Source organism: Squalius cephalus (genome assembly GCF_949319135.1).
Source record: "Squalius cephalus genome assembly, chromosome: 23".
In the NCBI taxonomy this organism is placed as follows: Eukaryota; Metazoa; Chordata; class Actinopteri; order Cypriniformes; family Leuciscidae; genus Squalius; species Squalius cephalus.
Window position 1 is genome coordinate 15079283 of NC_137144.1, and position 24044 is coordinate 15103326.

At 38.6% G+C, this 24044-nt stretch overlaps 1 protein-coding gene across 6 annotated transcripts in view; it reads right to left on the reverse strand.

Moving 5' to 3' along the window:
* Positions 1-14214, reverse strand: part of ptprz1a (protein tyrosine phosphatase receptor type Z1a) — a 57838-nt gene extending 43624 nt beyond the window's left edge. For all 6 annotated transcript variants that reach the window (XM_079858717.1, XM_079858715.1, XM_079858713.1 and 3 more), the window contains exon 1: positions 13946-14214. In XM_079858717.1, coding sequence (XP_079714843.1) covers positions 13946-14009 — 64 coding nt within the window. In that variant the 5' untranslated portion in view covers positions 14010-14214. The remainder of the gene's footprint in view (positions 1-13945) is intronic.
* Positions 14215-24044: the final 9830 nt, after the last annotated feature.

Consider the following 24044-nt stretch of genomic DNA (forward strand, 5'->3'; position numbering starts at 1 on the left):
CCCCTTTCTTTCCTGTTTTCAGTTAGCCTTTGTTTAGCAAGCTAGCAGCTTAGCATAGGACTAACTTAAGCAGTTAACACTATGCTAAGCTGTTAGCCTGCTAAACAAGGTATCATGATACTACATTTTTGATCAGGCATTGATAGAATTATGCTAAACGCTAATAGCTATTTAACAGAAAACACTTATTTAGAAATGGCATGCAACCATTTAGACTGCTAATTATGAATGATAATGCAGAAAATAATCTATATATAGAAGATTATTGAGTCATGCAGAGATGACGTATTTTTGTAGGCCAAATCGCAGAAACGAGTTAGTATTTTAGCACTTCCGGTTCCATTGTTTCGTGGGTTTTTGAGTAAATGACTTAAATAAGGACTGGGGTTTCACGTTTTATTTTATGACATAAAATACATCAGTATTACCCCACTCATGATTTTTTAAGCTGTTATTTGTCTTCAAAAAGCCGGTTGCTAACAAGTGGCTAAATGGGACTACAGAGGCTGTCGGGGACATTAAACGTCATCACACCGAAAAGATAAGCTGAGTCCGCTTTTACAGCCACATTGTGCATATAATTGTGCTCTTATAAACTTTTCTAACTCAAAATGTCAGTGAAAATGCTTTTTAGATAAAAACTGAAAGAGCTGAGTGATGGTGACGTTGAATTCGTGGAGTTAATTTAAAGCCTACCTTTAGCTTTTTCATTCTGGCGACTGTATTTAGGCTTCAAAATTCATAAAAAGTTGTGATCATCTGTGATAATTATCTTGATGGACAAAGCATGTAATGATCATAAACTTTTACTGATAACAGCTTATTTTTTGCAATAATCCAAAAGCCTATGTAAAAATCCTATTGTGTTTTTGTCAAGGGAACCAGTGTGATCCCAGACAGCAACATTGTGTTGGCCCAGATCCGGACCACATCTGGTACATGTGGATTCCACGCGTACCAGATGTGAGCTGGATCTGGGCTATGTTGCTGTCTGGGATGCTAACTTCCAATTTGGCCTACAAATGTACGTCATCCCTGCACCACTCTATTCTGCATTATACAGTGCAGGAATCAATGGCAATAACACAGCCAGCAAGCAATCACTGAGTCAATATGTTGTTGCTAGAGTGAGCAGATGAAGGTGTGTGAGTGTGTTTGAGTGTGTGACATGTTGCTTCTGAAGTGTGGAGAGGATGTGCTTTTAATTGCCTGTAATCTCGCTCCAGTGCATTCCAGCATCAACCCTGTTACCCGATAAGACTGATGGAGACTGGGTTCATCAAGGACAGGACATTGTTTGTAAGAGGGATTTCCCATCATCCTGTTCCACTAGCATTACAGCTACTCTGTTTAGTACTGACAAAAGCCAAGAACAACACTCAAACATATATTTAGGCTAAATTTAAGATTTGATTGTATTGAATTGAATTGCATATAACATTTCCATCCATTTGGATTACACAGTTTTAAATTAAACAAACTAATAAACTGAATATGATGCATATTTGTCAGTCAGACATAAATGAAACAGGTAAGATTTCTGTAATAGTACCAGTTTTAAATACACAATAGCGCTTTATATATTTATCATCAATAAATCCAATTTCTTTCAATCTCATATTGGACATTGTTTGTTCCACAGCTAGCCATTTTTCAACCATGTTCATACTTTTTAACTGAATAAATTTAATTGTTTTCACATTAACAGATTTATGCTGATTTAAGCGATTTGCAATTTATTAGTCTGTTAATGTTAAAACTGTGTAATCCAAATGGAGTTCACCCAAAATAAAATGTATCCCATAATTTACTCACCCTCAAGCCATCCTAGGTGTATATGACTATCTTCTTTCAGCCAAACACAATATGAGTTATATTAAATAATATCCAGGCTTAATAATGGCATTGAATAGTGCATAATTTTTTAAGCTCCAAAAAGCGCATCCATCCATCATAAAAGTAATCCATACAGCTCCAGTGGGTTAATAAAGGCCTTCTGAAGTGAAGCGATGGATTTTTGTAAGAAAAATACTAATATTTAAAACTTTATAAAGTATAATCACTGGCTTCACGGCAACGGCCGTAAACGTTAGTCGTATGGATTACTTTTATGATGGATGGATGCGCTTTTTGGAGCTTCAAAAACTTGGACACTATACAATGTCATTACAAAGCTGGGAAAAGCCACGATATTATTTAATACTCCGATTGTGATCGGCTGAAAGAAGAAAGTTATATACGCCTAGGAAGTCTTGAGGGTGAGTAAATTATGGGATGAAATACATTTTTGGGTGAACTTTTCCTTTAAATTTGAGCACTAAATTTAGCATCTTGCTATCTGCCTTAGCTTAGTGTATTCATGAGACATGTCGTGATTTCATATTTATGAATGAATCATTCTTTGAATGAATCAGTGAACCAGTCTGAATGATTTGTTCATGAATCTGACTGATCTGGTTCAACTTATTTGCTCGCTGTCTTTCAAGTTACAGCTCAATTTTTAAAAATGTATCCGTTTTATACAGGTCTGAAACAATATGATGGTGCGTAAATAATGACACATTCTCTTTAAGAGAACTGTAACAACCCCAGTCCACATTTAGAAAAGTTATCTTGGCCAAAGAGCTGTATTAGCCAATCAGCATGCGGGAAACGTTTTGTTACTACTCTGGGAAAACAAACGGACCTTGGGCCAACTCACACCCAAAACCATGAACACAGTTTCAGACCAGTTTCTTTCACTATGAGTCTCTGAACTTAGGAGTTTATTTATGTTCGTCTTCTTTTGAGTGAGCTTAAGCTCTTCCTGTGACTATAAAAATATCCTGAGCCAAAATGACGAAGTAAAGTGTGCCATTCAAATCACAGCATAGATGCCTCCAAAGCAGAACAGCAGTAAACATTTACAGTTGGATTGGCTGTGTTTTAAATACGGGGTCCATCAGAGCCTTATGTTTATAGGGAAAGAGTGCCTTGATGGAGTCAAAAGGGGACACAATCTCACAGTCATAAAAGACGTATAGACAAACCTTAATGGCAAAAGAAAGAAACCAATCGAGTGTGAGAGAGTGCAGAGCAAAACTGAAATGAAAATGAAAACAAATGCTGCAGTGCTCTATAAGTCATGTTTGCCGATTCAACCACATGGGAAAGAAAAAGATTAAGAATATTATTTTTTGCATGCTAATAAGCATCATGCAAAAAAGCAACTAGTTAATAGTGAGAATTGGACCCTATACTATATATATGGTATAATCCAATTAGTGACATATTAAATGTCTTGAATGTTATTGGAAGCTAATTGACTCAAGTTGTGTTTCAAAGATTCTGTCGAGAAAATGTCAGTAAAATACATCTAAGCAAGAACAACATCCTGAGAAATGATCAACACAGATGAACATCTTGTATACAGAGCCAGTCTCTCGATGAAGAAAGAGCGTTCTACATCTGAGACAAATCATTTGCACCAGATTTCACATGCTCAGAGGATTCATTCAAAACATAAGGAGTCTCTGATTTGGCACAAGAAAAAATAAACTTAATCTAGAGCCCACCAGCATTCAGTAAGAGCCGAAAATAGAAACATATTTAGACTTCTACAAGATTATAAAAGTTTTAGCCTTTATATATATATATATATATATATATATATATATATATATATATATATATATATATATGTATGTATATGTGTATATATATATATGTGTGTATATATATGTGTGTATATATATATATATATATGTGTGTGTATATATATATGTGTATATATATATATATATGTGTGTGTATATGTGTATATATATATGTGTGTGTATATATATATATATATATATATATATATATATATATATATATATATATATATATTGTATGTTACAAGGAATACTTACAATGGAAGTGAATGGGGACAATCTATAAATGTTAAAGTACACACCGTTTTAATAGTACAGCCATATGACATGAACAATGTTTTATCATGATTTTAGTGTGAAAATGTCCAACTTATCTTTTCTGTGTAAAACTATATCAACTTTTTCTTTGTTGCCATTACCTAAAGCAATGACAAAAATGACAAAAAATTACCTCCAAAAATTCACAAGTTTTAACTGATGAATTGATGTGTTTCTATGAAATAAGCAATTTTTTATCTCACAATTCTGACTTTTTTTCCCGGCAATTGTGAGTTTATATATTGCCATTCTGACTTTGTATCTAAACGCGCAACTGTGAGAAAAGTAAAAATAAAAAATTCCGAATTGTGAGATGAAAAATTGCTTATTTTTTGCTTATTCACAATAACCTTTTTTATTTTATTATTCTGTGGCAGAAACAAGCTTCCATTCATCTGAACCTGAACAGACCAATCAAATTTAGTTTTATATATTTATTTTTTCGGACTATTAAGCATTGTTGCCATCAGCGACCCTATCAGAACAAGACCTGCAACCCATTTTTGGGTCATGAATATAAAACATTTCATAAACCAAAGAGCTTTAAATACTCTTTGAAGTCTGTATAATAGTATCTAATATGGAAAGTGATAAAGCAGTTTAATAGGATGAATCTTAGCTAATTGGCTGGAGCAAAGGGAGTTCTGAAGAGTGTGAGAGACTCTCTGATGGGTCTTCTCTCATTCAAAGCCAGAGATTACCCACTCAACCAAGTGGAAATTCAAAAGCATTACTACAGGTTGAATGAAAAAGGAGGGAGATATTTGTAATTGTTCTTTCACCTGCATCAGGCCACAGCGGTTTTCCCCGGGACATATGGTGCAGGCAGGGTGAACTGGATTAACGAGAATCAGCCCTAATTAAGAGACTCTGAAAATCTCCTATTATTTCTTTGATGGCCTGGAGGACTCATGCGAATAGCTATTTTGAGTGGTATCCTAATTGAAAAGGGCATGGATTCTCAGATGGGGGAAGACTCTAAGAGCATCCAGAGGACTGTCAACCGTTTGAAGTGCTGAAGTGTCCTTGAGTGACACTCAAACATTTCAAAACATTTTGTAAAATCCATCTCAACCCTTATAATCTCCACCTGGCTATTGAGATGTGTATGCATTTTGTTGAACTGTAAGATTTGGTAAGTCTTTGGACCTGTTACATAACCCAATGCCGAGTGAATTTAGAAAATTAACATAATTTATTCTTTTTTAAATAGTATATTTTGTACCAATATTACTGGGCATGAAACTTTATTGTGCATTTTTTTTTTTAAAAGCTATAGTTTTTTTTAAAATAATAATGTACAGGAAATCGTTTTTCACATACATATATATAAATATATTATTTTTATGGTTACTTTATGCTGTTTTGAACAGGTTTGGAGCAACATAAAGGCAAGTAAATGATAATAATTTACATTTTTGGGTGAATTATTCCTTTTAAACTATCATCATAAGAGGAAAGTAACTCAAATACGCTTGTAAATCTTATAAGAGCCTTGATTGTGAGATAAGCTCTTGCCCTGGTCTTTGTCCCATTTGAGTCCCATCTGGGGAAGATCAGCAAACCACCCACAGCTCATCCACCAGCTGTCTCCTTCTTACCCAGATGTGGATCTGTGTCATCCTTCGATGTTTATGTGATCAGAACAGTCTGCTTATATGATCAAAACTAGCCTGCTAGTATCGAAGTCAAGATGTCCATTCAGTCACCAACAGTGAATAGACTTGTGATCAGTTCAGTTTGCGATTAAGAGCTGTCCCTTTTGTCTGAGCAGATTGCCTCATGGGAAATACTCCCACAGGTGATTAAAATTCAAGTCCTGACTAGTGATACTTTCCAATCCTGTACCCCTCACTCTCTTACTTTATTGTTTAAATTTTGACAAAAATGCCAAAAAATCTATAAAAAAGCACCAATCATTTAATTACAGGAGGTAATTTTAATATGATGAACATGTAAAATGAGACTATAGCCAGAATATCGAGTGTTACAATTTCACTCATTCACATATGATATACAGTCTAATTTAATTTATTTGAAATCTATTCAACAACAGTGAATGTTTCGTAAAAATGATGGTTCTTCTGAAAAAAAAATCCAATTTAGGTAAGCAGGCAGACAGACAGACGGATGGACAGTCCCTGACATTCACTATTCAACAAAGATTCACGATGGATGGATGGATGGATGGATGGATGGATGGATGGATGGATGGATGGATGGATGGATGGACGGACGGACGGACGGACGGACGGATTGATGGATGGATGGATGGATGGATGGATGGCTAGTCAGACAGATAGATAGATGGACAGATGGGCATACGTGATTAGATAGATAGATAGATAGATAGATAGATAGATAGATAGATAGATAGATAGATAGATAGATAGATAGATAGATAGATAGATAGATAGATAGACAGACGGAAGGACGGATAGACAGACAGATGAATGGATGGATAGATAGATACTCCAGAGTGCTTTCATCCTTGCCAGAAGATACAGTGTAACCCAAGCCTCTCAGGCCAGTATACGATACAACCTTTTGTAGTCCTATACAGTCTATCAATTATTCAACTTCAACCAGCTCACATTCTATACAAACAGAATTTGAACTACTTTAAGAACAAAAGGGATTTAAGTAGCAAACACAAGCTGCTTTGATTGTCCTCTCTCTGGGATCTCGCAATGACCTCAGACTTTATACTCACACAGTGTCAGAGACCAACAGACTATATCATAGTGTCCAAACTTTACTTAGATTTGTATTCAGCATCCTCTCCAAGGTCCATTGAATAAGAGCAGAGAATCTAGACCACACACCTCTAGCCTGGAAAAGAACAGGAAGGGATCTCAAAGCATCTTAAGCTAGCACTCAACAGACCTGCTCTTGTTTTCTCCAATGGCAGACGGGAGTAGCTCATTCAGTAGCATGACAGCAAACCCTGGTCTGCTGTCATTAATTAAGTGGCAAGTCAGGGATACTGACCCAACCGGCAGAGAGCCATAGGGGCCCCGGCAGAGCCTGTCAATCTACACGCACCGAGATGAAGATGCTGAGATTCCCGAGGGACAGAGAGAAAGAGACAGACCTTCAATGGACAGAGAGATCAAGGAAAATCTGAAGAGATGAGATAGCATACGAAAGACTGGAAGATAAATTTGAGTTCCACATTTTATGAAGACTACCAATGGAATATTAGGGTGTTCTGTGTGGTTGACAAGGCATTGATATGCTGTTGCTATGGTGTTCAAAAGAAGTCTAAAGCTTTGCTAGGTGGTTGCTGAGTAGTTGTTAGCCATTGCAAGGGTATTCTGAACAGTTGTTAGCTTGATGCTATATGTAGTTGCTAAGTTCTAGGTGTATTTTAAGGTATTCTGGATTGTTACTGATTTGACCATTAAACTCGGATTGCATTTACAAATATCTAATTAGGGATACAATGTTATTAAAATTTAGAGAAAGTTTGCATTCGCTTGTTCTCTCACAAAAATGTTTGCATTCCCCGGAGAAGCGCTAGCCTGGGTTTCCCCATGCTGCCTTGCGCGCAGCGCGATTTTATTCACGCTGCTAGGCAGCCTGGATACCATGGACCAGATTTTCCCCTCAAAAAGGGAACCAATCACAGAACGGGGAGGGAGCAGCAAGACGATGACGACGTCTATGCGACACACCGAAGCAGTCTGTTTATATCCATGGATCCAACATGGCAGCAGACGCGAAGTTACCTTTCGATACAGCCTTAGATAGTGTTCTAAGTAGTTTAGAACGCAAGTTTATTTCGTCTTCTTCCTCGTCGAATTTCTGTCGCTCTAAATACGTCATCTGGTATAATTGAAACGATTGGCTATGAGCTACGTACAGGCGCATTTGATAGACATTCGTAGCGCCCAATTAACGGCTCTGGGCATTCGTAAACCACGCCTCAAATACGAGAAAATGGACATGTGGTTCCCAGACCACGTCTCAATGAGAAAGAGGTCTGACGTTAGCCAGGCTAGAGAAGCGCTGTGTTTGCAAGCAAACAATTTGTGATGGAAATATGAAGTGGGAAGAAAACTGTATTTCAATGCTTCTGCAAACAAAAAAAGTTTTGCGAACGAATGTAAATTTTCTACTATGGAAACCACTGAAATGTAATCTTTCCTCTCGTCTCCATCTGCATGTCCCAACAGGGGCTCCGTATAAATCCAATATCAGATGATACAAATTAATTAAAAAAGAAAAAAATCTCTAAAATTGCACTTTTTCTGCCCTTCTGCCATTTTCTGCCAAATGGGCATTTCTAAAAAAATATATATATTTAGCTCTTCAGACTACCAAATTCGAAAAAGGATCTGAGTCAGATATGCATGAAAAAAAAAGAAATTCTCTATGAACACAAAATAACTTTTTTTTGTCTATAGACATTATGTAGCCCCGCTCCTTTTCAGCATGGCACTCCTTGTGTTCTGTCTTGCGGTTTGTATTTCCACCACATGAAGGTAAGATCTTAAGGATTTATGAATGAACCACTTGTTTTAAAATCTTCCCGGTTTTCTGATATTTGTTATGACATCCGCTTCAAACAATACAATGCTAATGATAATTCTCTACAATAAGTAAATCCACTTCGATAGCTAATAACTCTTCGACAGCAATGCCATAGAAATATACAGAGCTACCGCAAAAGTTGAACCGCAGAAGTTCAAAGACAAAATTCTAAAGATAGCACGTAAGGTCTATTCAATGAAAAACTTCCACTACACAGACAAAAGGAGTTACAACATCCCTTGAAATATCATCTTTTGTTTTCCATTGAAGAAAGAAAGTCATACAGGTTTGGTGAGTCAGACATGAAGGGGAGTAAATGAATTTATTTTTGGGTGAACTATCCCTTTAATACACCCAGCGGCGCTCCACATAGGTGTTCGCAATAAAAGAGCACAAACAGGAAAGCTTCTGACACTCTCAGTTCAAGTTCAGCCCTCTCTCCCACACAGACACACAAAAGTACCCCAACTCGCTCATCCATCCTTTGTGACATGGGAGCACCACCATTGGGACAAATCAGGGGCCCTCCTGAATGTCACACTCACATGCCACAACAATAAGACCCCCCTCCCAGTCCAGACACCCTACGTTGTTGCATGTCCCACGAGCACCGGCCGCCTCTTGCCAGCCAGGCACAAAACAAATCGAGCAGCTGACAGCATAATTCACTAAGAGAGACTGGCCCAAGGCCATGGGCAGGATGGTGCAGAGATTTGGCTCGCCATCAGAGCCCCCCTTCACCACCAACCCATCCACCGCCCTGGTCCATTCAGCCTCGGCCCCTCCACTGTCTCTGGAAGGAGAGAAAAGACATGACTCGGAGTCTCAGTGCGTCCCCTCCGCATGCCTGAGTGAATGTGCTTGAGCCTAATACCGAATAATCTGTTCATCAAATGCCCCCGTGGATGTCGTCGGGGGGAAATCTGCTCCCGTTTTCACAAGCAGATTCGGACAGGGGGTCTGGATACCAAGCTGACCCAAGTGCCAACACCAAAGAGCAAAAAGGAGAGAAAAACACGGACAAAAAAAACTGCTAGACACTTTTACAAACGGACAAAGACTACATCGGTAAAGCCGTTATTCAGAACAACAACATGATTGTGTGCGTCATATCGATTTTTATACACTTAATATTGAGTCATTTACATTTTAGACAAAATATGGGTAGTTATTTTGTCTGAGTTTCATATGAAGCCAATAAATGAATCAGTGTTTTGAATGATTCTGTAAATTATTAAATGAATCACTACTTTTGTTCCTGAATAAATAAATAAAAAAAAGAATAAATTTCTTCAACAAATTCAAAAACTCATTCATGAAAACGGTGGCTGGATTATATTACAAATTCTGCCAATAATTAGTTTTGTTTGCTGAATGAATCTGTGTTTTGAATAAATCTGTAAATTATTTAATGACTCACTCATAACGACAGTCATTTGTTGTGCTCCTAAATAAATCAGTCCTTGAATGAGTTGTTTGACTGAATGATTCAATTACTCAATACAAAAACAGTGGCTGAATTCAGAATAATATGCTACTCTATTCATACCATAAGATACAAGTAATATAATATGGTTGTACTTGTATACTATTCTGAACGGAGCCAGTCACATGTTTAATTTCCTAAATGAATCAGTGTTGAGTAAATGATTCTGTGACTCAAACATGTAGAAAGTCACTTGTTTCATTCTTGAATGATGAGTCATGATGAAAGAATTGGTTGAGTGAAAGATTCTGTGACTCATTCATTAAGAGAGTCACTTGTTTTGTTCCTGAACGTTTTTGAACAGATCGTTTGAGTGAATGGCCAGTGTGAAGATGTAACCTGCAAAAAAAGTCATTGAAAAAAATCCCCTCCATTAATGCACAGACTGACAGTCTGTCTGAGTAAGCGCAAACATAGATAAGCAGAGTTAACAAAATAACTTTCCTATTCTGCTGACATCACTGACGCCATCCAGGGTAATGGATGATGTAGTCAAATATACACTGTATTGCCAAAAGTTTTGCCTTCACATGCACATGAACTTTAGTGACATCCCATTTGTGGCGAGCAGGACGAGGCCGAGGGCCGTGGGAGAACGGCGCGAGGCCAGTGGCGTGATTAATGATGATCGACACCTGCGCAACGCACCGGTCTCGTATCTCTCACGGAGGAGCGGAAGCATAAAAGGAGGAGCGACGACAGTGAAAATCGAGAGAGGTACAGGCTTGGACTTATGTTTTATAATATGTGACAGCAGTTGTCCGTGAGGGGCTGCTGTCTTTTACTTTCATTTTCTATTTGTTTTATTTTGTTAGCCGGTTCCCGCCTCCTTCTTCCCATAACAACGAACTACGTTACACCATTCTCCATAGTGAATGGTGTAACCATAGTGTTCAATATGGATAGTGTTCCATATTGAAGTGTTCCATATTGATCCATAGTGTTCAATATGGAGTTAGCCCACCCTTTGCAGCTATAAAAGCTTCAACTCTTCTGGGAAGGCTTTCCACAAGGCTTAGGAGTGTGTTTATGGGAACTTTTGACCATTCTTCTAGAAGCGCATTTGTGAGATCAGGCACTGATGTTGGACGAGAAGACCTGGCTCACAGTCTCCGCTCTAATTCATCCCAAAGGTGTTCTATCGGGTTGAGGTCAGGACTCTGAGCAGGCCAGTCAATTTCATCCACACCAAACTTGATCATCCATGTCTTTATGGACCTTGCTTTGTGCACTGGTGCGCAGTCATGTTGGAACAGGAACATCCCCAAACTGTTCCCACAAAGTTGGGAGGATGAAATTGTCCAAAATGTCTTGGTATGCTGAAGCATTAAGAGTTCCTTTCACTGGAACTAAGGGGCCAAGACCAACCCCAGAAAAACAACCCCACACCATAATCCCCCCTCCACCAAAATTGAAACTTGGCACAATGCAGTCAGGCAAGTACCGTTCTCCTGGCAACCGCCAAACCCAGACTCGTCCATCGGATTGCCAGACAGAGAAGCGTGATTCGTCACTCCAGAGAACACGTCTCCACTGCTCTAGAGTCCAGTGGCGGCGTGCTTTACACCACTGCATACAACACTTGGCATTGCACTCGGCCATGGAAACTCATTCCACAAGCTCTCTACGCACTGTTCTTGAGCTAATCTGAAGGCCACATGAAGTTTAGAGGTCTGTAGCTATTGACTCTGCAGAAAGTTGGCGACTTCTGCGCATGTGGTCTGTGATTTTATGTGGCCAACCACTTCGTGGCTGAGTTGCTGTTGTCCCCAATTGTATTACCACAGTGGAATATTTAGTAGTGAGGAAATTGCACAGGTGGCAACCTATCACGATACCACGCTTGAATTCACTGAGCTCCTGAGAGCGATTTTTTCACAAATGTTTGTAGAAGCAGTCTGCATGCCTAGGTGCTTGATTTTATACAACTGTGGCCATGGAAGTGGTTGGAACACTTGAATTCAATGATTTGGAGGCGTGTCCCAATACTTATGGTAATTTCGTGTATATTTAGTTACTTTTTAGCAAACTTGCATTCACCATGACTCTAACTGTAACGCACACATTTCACTATCCAATTATCCTGATGTATAAAATAAAGTCCTTTTCCCCATTACATCCTGTTTCACTCTAGCAGAGGAGCATGTATTTTAGCACTGAAAAATGACACATTTCACCTTTAAACCCAAAATGGTTGTTCTGCTCGGACACTAATTGGAGCATGTAGTGACACACACTGCCACACATCCCTCACAGGTGGACACACATGAGGCATGTGGCAGGGGAGGGGCCGCGTGAACCCCGGACTGACAGCTTTACACTTCGCAACTACCATCTGTCACAAACCCAAGACCCAACAAACAACACAGGGACTTCCTCAGTGGAAAAACAGAGCAGTGCCAAAAAAGTGTAGAAGGGAAGAAAAAAAAAAGTTGTTAGCTATAGTACAGAACTTGAGAAGACAGATGGTGAGAGAGAGAGAGAGAGAGATTCATTCACTAGCTCGCGTCCTAAAGATTCAGCCCTTCTTTTGTGCCACCCATTTCATCACAGCATCATTTATAGAGCACCAAACCGAAAAGAAGAAAAGTAGTAAGGGACGAGGAAGCAGCTGAGCCCCCGCTTTTTTTCAGCAGGTACCGGTTGGCTATCCCGGTTCACTAGCTGACTTACAAAAGGGCTTTTTCCAAGTCCTGAGTTAAATGGCTTTGGCCAGCTTTTAGGGGCTTTGTCTCAGACTGCATCCAAAAGATTAATCCAGGCATATCGGTCGCCTCCTTGGCACTTCCGAACAGAAAGCGGACAAAATAATGAGCCAAGAATTGAAGTCTAAGTTTTATAAGCATTTGGCTCTTTCTATTGAACTACACGGGGGCTGTTTGAACAATACTGGCATGTTAACTTTGAGCCGAGTTACATTTCTTCTCATAGGGTACACAAAAAACAGCCATAGGCATACACTAGCCATTTTAATGGTATGGTATTAATATCTCCTTAATGGTGAACTCAATTATTTTTAGCTCTTATTGGTCTTATTATAGTGTCAGTGGTTTTGGACTATACTGACACCTATTGGCCTGGATGAATTAAGTTTAATAACTGCTGACTATTAACCCTGAGGGTGTTTCTCTTTCTTTTATTTATTGTTTCATCTGTTTTCTCCATGTCATACCACCCATCCTTATAATTGACATTCTTGAATTCGATCTCAACTAAATTTTGCCTGTTCCTGGTGGTTGCTGAATTGATTAATTATTAGTAGTAGTAGTATAGTAGTAGCATGGCCAATTGCATAACTCAGCTGGCCATGTGATCTCAACCTGCGCTGACTATACACATATTCTAGAATATAAGCCCCTTATAAGCCCCTTCCATTTATTCATCATTATTTTTGTAGCCATCTCACTTCTTTGCAATATTTTCTGTCAATTCGATTTAATATTTGAGTTTAAGCTTGATTTTGTTTATTAGTAATTATATTTAAAGAGATTGAAAGTAACTATGCATGAACTTAACACTGCAGAATGTGACTTTGCCATACCTAAAAATATAAAGCAGCAATTAAACTAAAGTTATCACTGGATCAGATTATGAATTTACAGGTTGCATATGATTATACAGCAGAATATGCTCAGACTATCTAGGCTAGACAACATATTTCATGCTCTCTTGTTCAATATTGACTAACTATAGGCAGTACAGTAGACACTTAAAATAACGTAAATTATCATGATATGGCTCAATGTGAATCAACAAAGTGTACATTTGGATATAAATCACGTTTAGCTAGAAATAAATCCTGTTTAAAGTTTGAACCTCAAGTTCAATAGAAATGTGCTTGGTGTGCGTAACACCCTGTACTTTACGCACCTGAACAACAGTCTACATACTATAACCATTTATAAGCCCAGTAATAAAGGAATTATTAAAAGCAGATTAAGTAAACCACATATTCTGATGCCTTACATACCTGTGTTACTGAAGAGAGCGATCTGCGCAAGAAAGAGTGCGCATCTCGTCGCGAGCGCTTCCATTATTCACTGAATGTGGAGAAATATTGCTGGAAAGAGTGAACAAGGCGAAGACGAGCGCGTCGACAGAGGAACTCCTCTCCCGAAGAGCCGGAGGGTATCACATTGGTTGGATAACGGTAGGAGATGCTCCCTTCAGCGATCAGATCCACTCCGCTCTCCGCTGCTTGGATGTGCGCGCGTCCGGATGAAACGCATCGCCTGGCGCACCGTGAGTTCGGCTGGATGTGCGCGCGCCGCCCACAGACCACCACACAAAAAAAAGTTTAGTAACACTTACAAAGAGTAAGACTCTCTATAACATTTTATAAATGTATTCATATAACTATAAATAAGACTGAAATCAGTTATGTTTTATCATAAATAATTCTAACCACAGACTATAATTATAACCACGTTTGGATGTTTCTTAAAAAAAAATGGTAGCACTTCATAATAGCATGAGAAATTACTACTGCATTTTATAGCCTAATACTGTCACACATTAGATATTTTCATAAATAATTGTACCCACAGTTTTATAACATAACGATCATACCTTTATAGGTTATACCATAAATTAATGTTCATTTAAACAATATCACACACGCAAGTTTGCTGCTGTAGCCTATAAATAAGCAAAGCTGTGATTTGGCCGCATGTGCATTCGTGCGTTGTTATTACAATAGGTGATATATATTGTTTTAGTACACCAATTTGATAATGTTCAGGAACTTACATTTCAGACAAAACTTGGCCAAGTGACGTTTCATGTTTCACAGACTGAAAGCTGATCTGGAACACCATAAAATGGAGTTGGAGACTGGAGAGGCAGAGGTTTTCCGTACCTGCTCAAACGGCTATGATCACTCACTCTGCTCCAGCTCCACTCCGAGTTTTCATTTCCACTTTTGGAGCGAGAGAAAACACGCTCCGAACTTCAAAAACAGCGCTTCCTGCTCCGCTTTCACATCCGGAATTGAACGCAGTGGGCACAGAAATGTGGAGTAAGGTGACCAGATTTCTGAAATGAAAAATGTTGGGAAAAAATGTGTTCAGTGCTCAATATATTATTATATGTCCAATGCTATCTATGAATTTAAAAAAGGGGAATAATTTTGATTCTTGTAGTACAGTAATAAAAAGTCACACAGTCATGAACACTTTTTATATATATATTTGGCACGCACCGATAAGAACATTTTGGTCGATAGCGATAACCGATCGGCGATAACAGATTTTTAAATATTTTTAATATACATTTTTTATGACATTTTTTTAATATAATTTTTGAGAGCCTGGTTACAAAAAGTCTCACCATAAAAAGCCATGTCCCAAGCACACAATTATAATGTTCTAATTATAATTTTATGTAGCCTATATGACAGACTTGCACTGCACATTGCATTAACTGTATTTTCCTTTTTGAAGTGATTCCAATCATATTTCAAGCAATTCTAAACGAACAGTGCGCATCTGAAGCGTCTCAGCTTTAGGAAATAATCCATTATTTATCGGCTTTAACACATCGGCCGTTATTGTTCCAACATCTTATGTATCCACAAAAAAAATCTTGTGTGTGTGTTTCAATTTTACTTGTTTTAAATGAGAAATAACTAGACTTCATGCATAAAATAATACAATATTTTTTAATTAGTGTGAATTTATAAATAAAGCAACAACCACTAAAAACAAATATTCAGACCACTTAACTTGAGGGAATGAGTAGGTTAAGTAAAACAGTAGCTAATGCACCATCAATTACCCTGAAAACATGTTATATGCATATTTGCACCCTTTTATGCACGTGCACCCCCTGGGATGCACATATACTTGTCCTGGTTTGAAAACAGTCCTCACAAAGAAATACCCTTGCACTGCATTTGAACATACTTTCCAATGTAAGGAGATAATGGAAAGTGTGATTTTCTGATTTTAAAAGGGTCTGGTACATTTTTGTTTCTGTTAAAGATGTAACTGCTTGATTATATTATGTACTCCTTAGGTATCAGCATGTTCCTTGGTTCATTTGTTTGAGCAAGGTTAGATTTGATTCAAAAGCAAAGAGTGAGTCACATTGACTGGAACTAGGCTAAGGGTAAGTAAAAAGTACAGACTGTTTGTAACTACACTGATTCTTATTTTCTGTTGTACAGTAACTGTTTGCTATTTATTTATTACTCATCAGCATTCCTATTTATCATCATGCACCAAAGCACAGATGGCATACATGTTCATTCCTTGCATACAGACATAAAAACATGATATTTGTCAAACGTTTGAATATTATTTATTCACACTGAAGATGATAATATGCTATTTCCAGCATTTTTCAGAGTTACAGTAGGCCAAAAACTCTTCACAAGTAGGTTATCTGAAGAAACTTTTATTAAGAATTCGATTTTAATTTCATTTAATTTCATTTGATTTCATTAGCTCAGACTGTTAGACAGATCAAACAAACCATGATTGGCACTGCAAAAAATACACGGCATTGAAAGTAGGCCTATCAGATAATATAACTTCCAGATGCATCTTCAATGATTGCATAGTAAGGAACCAGAAGTGCTTATTTTCAATATTGTGTGTCTTTTGGTGACTTGCATTCATTTAAAAGGGCATTTAGCCTATAGTTTCGGTTCAACTCAATACAAAAAAAGGGTCCCAAAACTAGTAATAAACGACCCATGTTACGCATGCAGAGACCATGTGAATACATTAACATAATTTACCAAGGATTATCCTTAATTTATGCAGAGTCTGTTCTTCAGTTGTAAAACTGCATGTTTCAAGGGGGCCCGCTATAAAACTGCGTTTACATCCATGAAGCAGCCATTGTTTTGTATATGTGTGTATATATTTGTTTGTAATACTTTTTATAAAACCTAAAAATTTTATTAAAAAAATGCCCTTAAATGACCTTTTAATATGAGTGTACTCTAAAATGATTTTGATGTTTGGTGCATTTAAGCTACCAGAAAAGACAAATGTAAAAATAAAAAGTTAGCTATAAGACACTGTTAATAAATTCTGTTTTCTTTGTAAATAATACATATAAGCTGTTCAAATTATGCAGAACATTATTTAAACATTATTACACTGCACAAATAATAAGTGCTGATGTTCTGTTTACTTTTTTGCACGTGAATTCAGAACGGAAATATTTTCTGCAGTACGAAGTGTCCAGTAAATTGCTGTTGGGCAAATATGAATATGTCTAAACATGTCATAATGATTCCAAGAAAACAGGATTCCACATTCCGGAGAGTTTAGTGCTCTATAGTGATAACACTGCAAACATCCCTGAAAGCTAGAATGCTCAAAGCGGTGAATTATTGCCTTTGCTGATCTTTGTGGAGTTCTACACAGTTCAGCGCATGCATATGGAGTGCAAGAGATCAGTGTGCCTGATTGTAATGACTGCTTCCCTTTCTGAATGATCATTATTGATGTCAACTATGCATCTTTTTTTAGATTTAACATGCAAGTATAACAAAATACTTTATTTATTAAAAGATGGGATATAGAAGTTTGACTTTATATCTCGAATTTGCGATGTATCACAATTGCAACTACACTCACCTAAAGGATTATTAGGAACACCTGTTCAATTTCTCATTAATGCAATTATCTAATCAACCAATCACATGGCAGTTGCTTCAATGCATTTAGGGGTGTGGTCCTGGTCAAGACAATCCCCTGAACTCCAAACTGAATGTCAGAATGGGAAAGAAAGGTGATTTAAGCAATTTTGAGCGTGGCATGGTTGTTGGTGCCAGACGGGCCGGTTGAAGTATTTCACAATCTGCTCAATTACTGGGATTTTCACGCACAACCATTTCTAGGGTTTACAAAGAATGGTGTGAAAAGGGAAAAACATCCAGTATGCGGCAGTCCTGTGGGCGAAAATGCCTTGTTGATGCTAGAGGTCAGAGGAGAATGGGCCGACTGATTCAAGCTGATAGAAGAGCAACTTTGACTGAAATAACCACTCGTTACAACCGAGGTATGCAGCAAAGCATTTGTGAAGCCACAACACGCACAACCTTGAGGTGGATGGGCTACAACAGCAGAAGACCCCACCGGGTACCACTCATCTCCACTACAAATAGGAAAAAGAGGCTACAATTTGCACAAGCTCACCAAAATTGGACAGTTGAAGACTGGAAAAATGTTGCCTGGTCTGATGAGTCTCAATTTCTGTTGAGACATTCAGATGGTAGAGTCAGAATTTGGCGTAAACAGAATGAGAACATGGATCCACCATGCCTTGTTACCACTGTGCAGGCTGGTGGTGGTGGTGTAATGGTGTGGGGGATGTTTTCTTGGCACACTTTAGGCCCCTTAGTGCCAACTGGGCATCGTTTAAATGCCACGGCCTACCTGAGCATTGTTTCTGACCATGTCCATCCCTTTATGACCACCATGTACCCATCCTCTGATGGCTACTTCCAGCAGGATAATGCACCATGTCACAAAGCTCGAATCATTTCAAATTGGTTTCTTGAACATGACAATGAGTTCACTGTACTAAAATGGCCCCCACAGTCACCAGATCTCAACCCAATAGAGCATCTTTGGGATGTGGTGGAACGGGAGCTTCGTGCCCTGGATGTGCATCCCACAAATCTCCATCAACTGCAAGATGCTATCCTATCAATATGGGCCAACATTTCTAAAGAATGCTTTCAGCACCTTGTTGAATCAATGCCATGTAGAATTAAGGCAGTTCTGAAGGCGAAAGGGGGTCAAACACAGTATTAGTATGGTGTTCCTAATAATCCTTTAGGTGAGTGTATATCTGTCACAGTTATTTTTGGTTTCGTTTTTTAAGGACTTTAGTATGTTTCTCTTTGTTTCCTGTTTCCTTTGTTCTATGTCCCCATTTGCTCCTTCGTTGTCATGACAATTCATTATTTGATAAATTAGTGCACACCTGTTTGTCTTTTAGTTTGTTATAGTGTGTATTTATGCCTTCAGTTTTTTCAGTTCATTGTTTCTCTCAAATTTGGGACTTTATTTATCACAATCACAACTTTATCTCACATATGTGACTTTTTCGACTGTTTCACAACTGCTTTAAAAAAAGGTGACATTTCAAATCGTTACTCTATATTTCATAATGTGACTTTATATCTGACATTTGGGAGGTTATATCTCATATTTGTAAATTTATATCACAAAATTGCAATTTTATATCTCATTTTTGCAACGATTTAAAAACAAATTAGACTTTATATTTAAAAATGTGAATCTATATCTCATAATTGTAACTTTATCTCATAATTGCAACTTTATATCTTACATTTGCGACTTTACATCTCAAAGTTCTGACTTTATTTCATATTTTACCATATCTCAAAACTTACTTTTGACTCTGAGGCTAAATGATTGTTGTAAATTAACAATCTAAATTAATGGGGATCTATTAGAATTTTTGGGCCCCATTTAAATGAATAAATTAGTAAGAATTAGCTAAATTTATAATCTACAGGACTCTAGAGCTTCTCTATAAAGCATGCATGTCTAATATATAATGCAATTCTCTCACACCAAACCCCACACCGAAAACAAAAAATGGTGTAGGATTTTCTTAAATAATTTTTTTTTAAAAATCCCTCAGAAACTGATACACTAAACTGCAAGAACCACAAATGTTGTGTTGACCTGCCTCTTTTACTCTCCTGGCACTTACATTGTCAAAAACCAGAGTCAGTCCGAATGTTAATGGAGTAACTTGCCTGATGGCAAGATCAATATGAAGGGCAACAGTGTTTTGTCACTGAGCCAAAGTGAGGTTAAATGCTGGGAAAGTTGCTGATTAGGAAGCCCTGTATAGGGGGTTGTACCGATCTCTTCAAAGGCCACAATGCCTGATATGTTTTGGATGCAGTTGTTAAGCTTTCCGCCACCACAGACCGCGTTTTCCCGAAAACCGTCATTGCCGTCCCCCACAATAATTTGGAAATTGCTTGGGTGCTAATCCAGTACCAATGCTTTCAGAGTTTTGATGCAGCATCAGCATTGGAAATCCCGGACAGCCATTGTCAGTTTGCAGACCCATGGTTACCATTCACACTTTATGAAGATTAACTGTCATTGTGCAGCCCAGAATGCAACCAGGCCGGTGTGTACAAGCGTAAGCCTTATTTCCCAAACTCATTTTGTCCAGGTCCGGAGTTGGGTCCACTGCAGCGTGGAGCTCTCTACATACCAGCAGCAGAACAAAACGCTCCTTCACAGTCTCGAACAGAGGCTTTAAATCAAAGTACTTCCAAATGACATCAGGTTCCTGGAGCCCTGTGAGAGAAAAGAGGAGAGGGAGCAGTGAGTGCCTTTTATCTGAGCTTCAGTGGCGCAGCCAAACCCAGACTCACGTCTCAGCCTCCCGATGGGGGACAGTCGACACATACACACTCACACACAAACTTTGGATCACAGCAATATGGGGGCAAAAGAAAAGCGATTCGAGACGTAGACACTTTGACTCCATTCCTACCTCGCTTTTATCTGTCTCGTTCTGTCACTGCTTTCTTTATGTCACTCGCACGCTCGCTCTGTGTTTCTATTGCTTTGCTTTTAAAATGCAGCACTGTAATACAAATACATAATGTCTAAACCATTTAATCCATCTACATTTAAAAAAAGAATTAAGGTTCAATAAAAGGTTTCACAGTCTGGAGCTTTTTAAGTTCCTATTATGCTATATGAGAACCTTTAGAAGTACACACAATTGGTTCAGCCTAATGTAGATGTGTTTAATTAGGGTTGGAGCTGAACTTTGCAGAACAGTGGCCCTCCAGGAGTAGGATTGGACACCCCTGCTCTGCAACAAATAAAAGTCCAGGAGGGTGGTGGAGCACAGGCGGAATGGGGGAGGGATTGAGGACTAGGCCCGTGGAGTGGAAGAGGGCCTGAAGACTGAGGCGGATCAGGGAGCAAGGGCGGAGTCGAAGGAGCAGGTGGCCAGGGTGGTGCAGAAGACCACCACAACGGAGCAGGCAAAGCAGGAGACCACCTAGATGGAGCTGAAAACCACCATAGCGGACCAGGAGACAACTAAGATGGAGCAGGCAGATGTGAAGACCCTCCTTGGCCGTAAAAGGGCAGGGAGAGAGTTCAGAGACGGGCTCCTTGGCCATGACAGGGCAGGTAGAGAATTCATAAACGATCTCCTTGGCCATAACAGGACAGGCAAAGGGTTCACAAGCAGTCGCCGCCACCTCAGAAAGAGCTGTAGCGGTCGGTGCCTCAGGAGGCGCAGGAGAAGTGTGTGCTGCTAAAACACACAAGATGGTGGTTGCCATCACTGGAAGCACAGGCAATGGTGGAAGGTCCTCTAAGACCACTGGACTTGGAAGCACTGGATCCACCGGACTCGGGACCACTGGACATGGATGTGCTGGGACTACTGGACTTGGGACGCCAGCCACTCACACAGACATCAGTGGAGGGTCCGCTACACTTGATGCAAGTCTTGTCCGCCATGAGACGGATCCAGTGGCTGGGATGATGCTGGCTGGTGTGGTGTATGGCCACCAGAGCTTGAGGTGCATCCTCCTCCGGTTTAGGGGAAGATTCGCTCAGCAACAAAGCCCGTTCAAAAAAGTCTGCAAAGTTCCCTCAAGGATCATCACAGGGAGGAGTTGAGATTTTAGTGGTTTATTGACTCCAAAGTGAGAAACAAAAACAACGAGAGACTTATCTGGAAAGTCAGCTTGATGTGCAAGGTCCAGAAATTCCCAGGTGTGGTCCTTAAGGGAGCGGTCGCCCTGGCAAAGGAGGAGGAGAAGAGCTCCTGGTGGCAATACTGCTGCTAGATCCATATTAAGGTCAGTCATGGTCGATGCAGGGAAAAGGAGTGGCTGGATCTTATTGCTAACAGTAATTTATAAACGAAGGACAAAAAAACAAAGCAAACACAAACATTACTGACCATGCAAAGACAACGACTGACAAAACCTGACTGAAACAAGGGGCTATTTATACATAGAGGAGCTAACAAGATAACAAGGAAACAAGACACACCTGGGAATTCAATCAAGGGAAACCAATTAACAAAAGAACTATGAAGGGCCTACAATTAGACACAGGAATACAATAAAAGTCCTTAAACAGCAAACAAGGAAAATGAGACAGGTATCATAACTATAGTAAAATATAATACACAATGCAAAATATATCAATATAAATTGAATATATAACTATAGTACATTCGTATGTAAATATAATATATAGACATAATATAGGCTACAATATATAACCATTACATAACATATTCATAATATTTCATATATAAATAATAATTTAGAACTAATAGTAGTTTTGTATGTTTGTTAACACAATATTTATTTAAATACATTTTTATTAATATATTATTTTAAATTATTTTCATTTAATATTAATTATTAAAACACACCAAAGTTTTATGTATTTTTGAATCTTTTTCATATTGCAACTACAACAGAGTAAAAATCAGCTAGTATTTTTTATAATTTGCACCTTCTTTTCAGATCATTAGTCAATAAATCCTCAGTAAACACTATGGTGTGATCACTGAAATGCAACTGAGCTGAGTGTGTTAAAAACCATCATCACCATTTCAAGTTTTGATTCAGAGTGACCCTTTTACTCTTTAATCAGTCCATTCAATTACAAAAGTTTGACCTATTCAAGTCTGAGATGCAGGCTTTATCACAATGACAGGGTAATCAGCCAATCGTGTGAATATTGTGAATATGAATTTTCACCTGTTTTTGGCCATTGACCCCCTTATATACAGTACATTCCAGTCCATGGGTGTCACAGCTAGACAGAAAAATCAGTAGTTTATATTTCATAATATTTGGTTTGTTGTTATATGGTTAATTAATTCCCTTCTGATTTTATGGACAGCAAAAACATTATACAGTCAAAAGAAATAATATGTGCAGAACTTAAATTGCAATCAAGAACTACTGAATAACACTTATTTATAATAAAATAGTGTAGCAGAGGCAAAAATCTATCAGTTTGGTCATTGAGTGGCCAATCTTTGTAACATGGCAGTCAACTGAACAGAAGAAAGCACTAAACATCCATTGCAAGCCTACAAAATTTGAATGAGAAAACAAGCCCATTGTCCAGCAATAAGAAAGTTTACATCTACAGCTCTTACAGATGTGATGTGCCGTGAGCAGTAAAGTCCTTCAATTAAATGCACTTAGCGGCTCAAATGAGATGTTGACTCTGTTCTTATATCACAACAGAGCCACCAGGCTGGCGAGGCGGTGAGCAGTACGACCATGACAAACAGCAAACAAAGTATTCAAAGCGCTAATTGTTTTCCTCTCATATGTAAGCTGTCTTCAATTAAAGAAAAATGTGGCGAGTGGAGTAGACCTTAAAAAGAAAAGGAACTCAAGCGGTGCTCGAGGGTTTCCTAGCAACAGGAGAACGGTGAGGTAAAGGCCAGTTGTTGCGTTCCTTTTGATTTCGCACTGGAGGAAAGAAACCGGCGAATCAGAAGAGTTGTACATTTGGAGCATTTCAACAATCCCCGCTGAAGTGCTTTGGAACAACCATTCCATTTACATACTGTACGGAAATTGGGAAAACTATGCGAAATAGAGAGTTCCCAACAAAATGCTTGCACACAAACATATGCATATCCAAATACAATGAAACAGCATTTGTAATTATGCCCCAGTCTCCCCATCCCTAATTTCTTAATCTTCAAAGCTGCCCAATGGTATTGTTTTGCTTGGGTATGGCTGTTTCCGATGCTATTCACCCCATTCAGCTCCCGGGGCCGAGCAGAAGCATCTGCAGACAACGGCTCTGAGCTCCCTCTTTCTCAGGGTGTCCAGCTGCACAATGGATTTCCTTAGCTAGCGCACAAAAGAGGATTGCTCGTGAAAAAAAGGTTCAAATTCAATGGCATTCCTCTTCACAATCAGCCCCAGCATATGCACTAACTAACTCAAACTCCCTTGCTCAGGGATGGGTAAAGTTTTATGGTTAGTGAGACCCCTGGGTCTTAAAACAAATGCAAGTAAAGCAATGCAATTTCACAAAAGT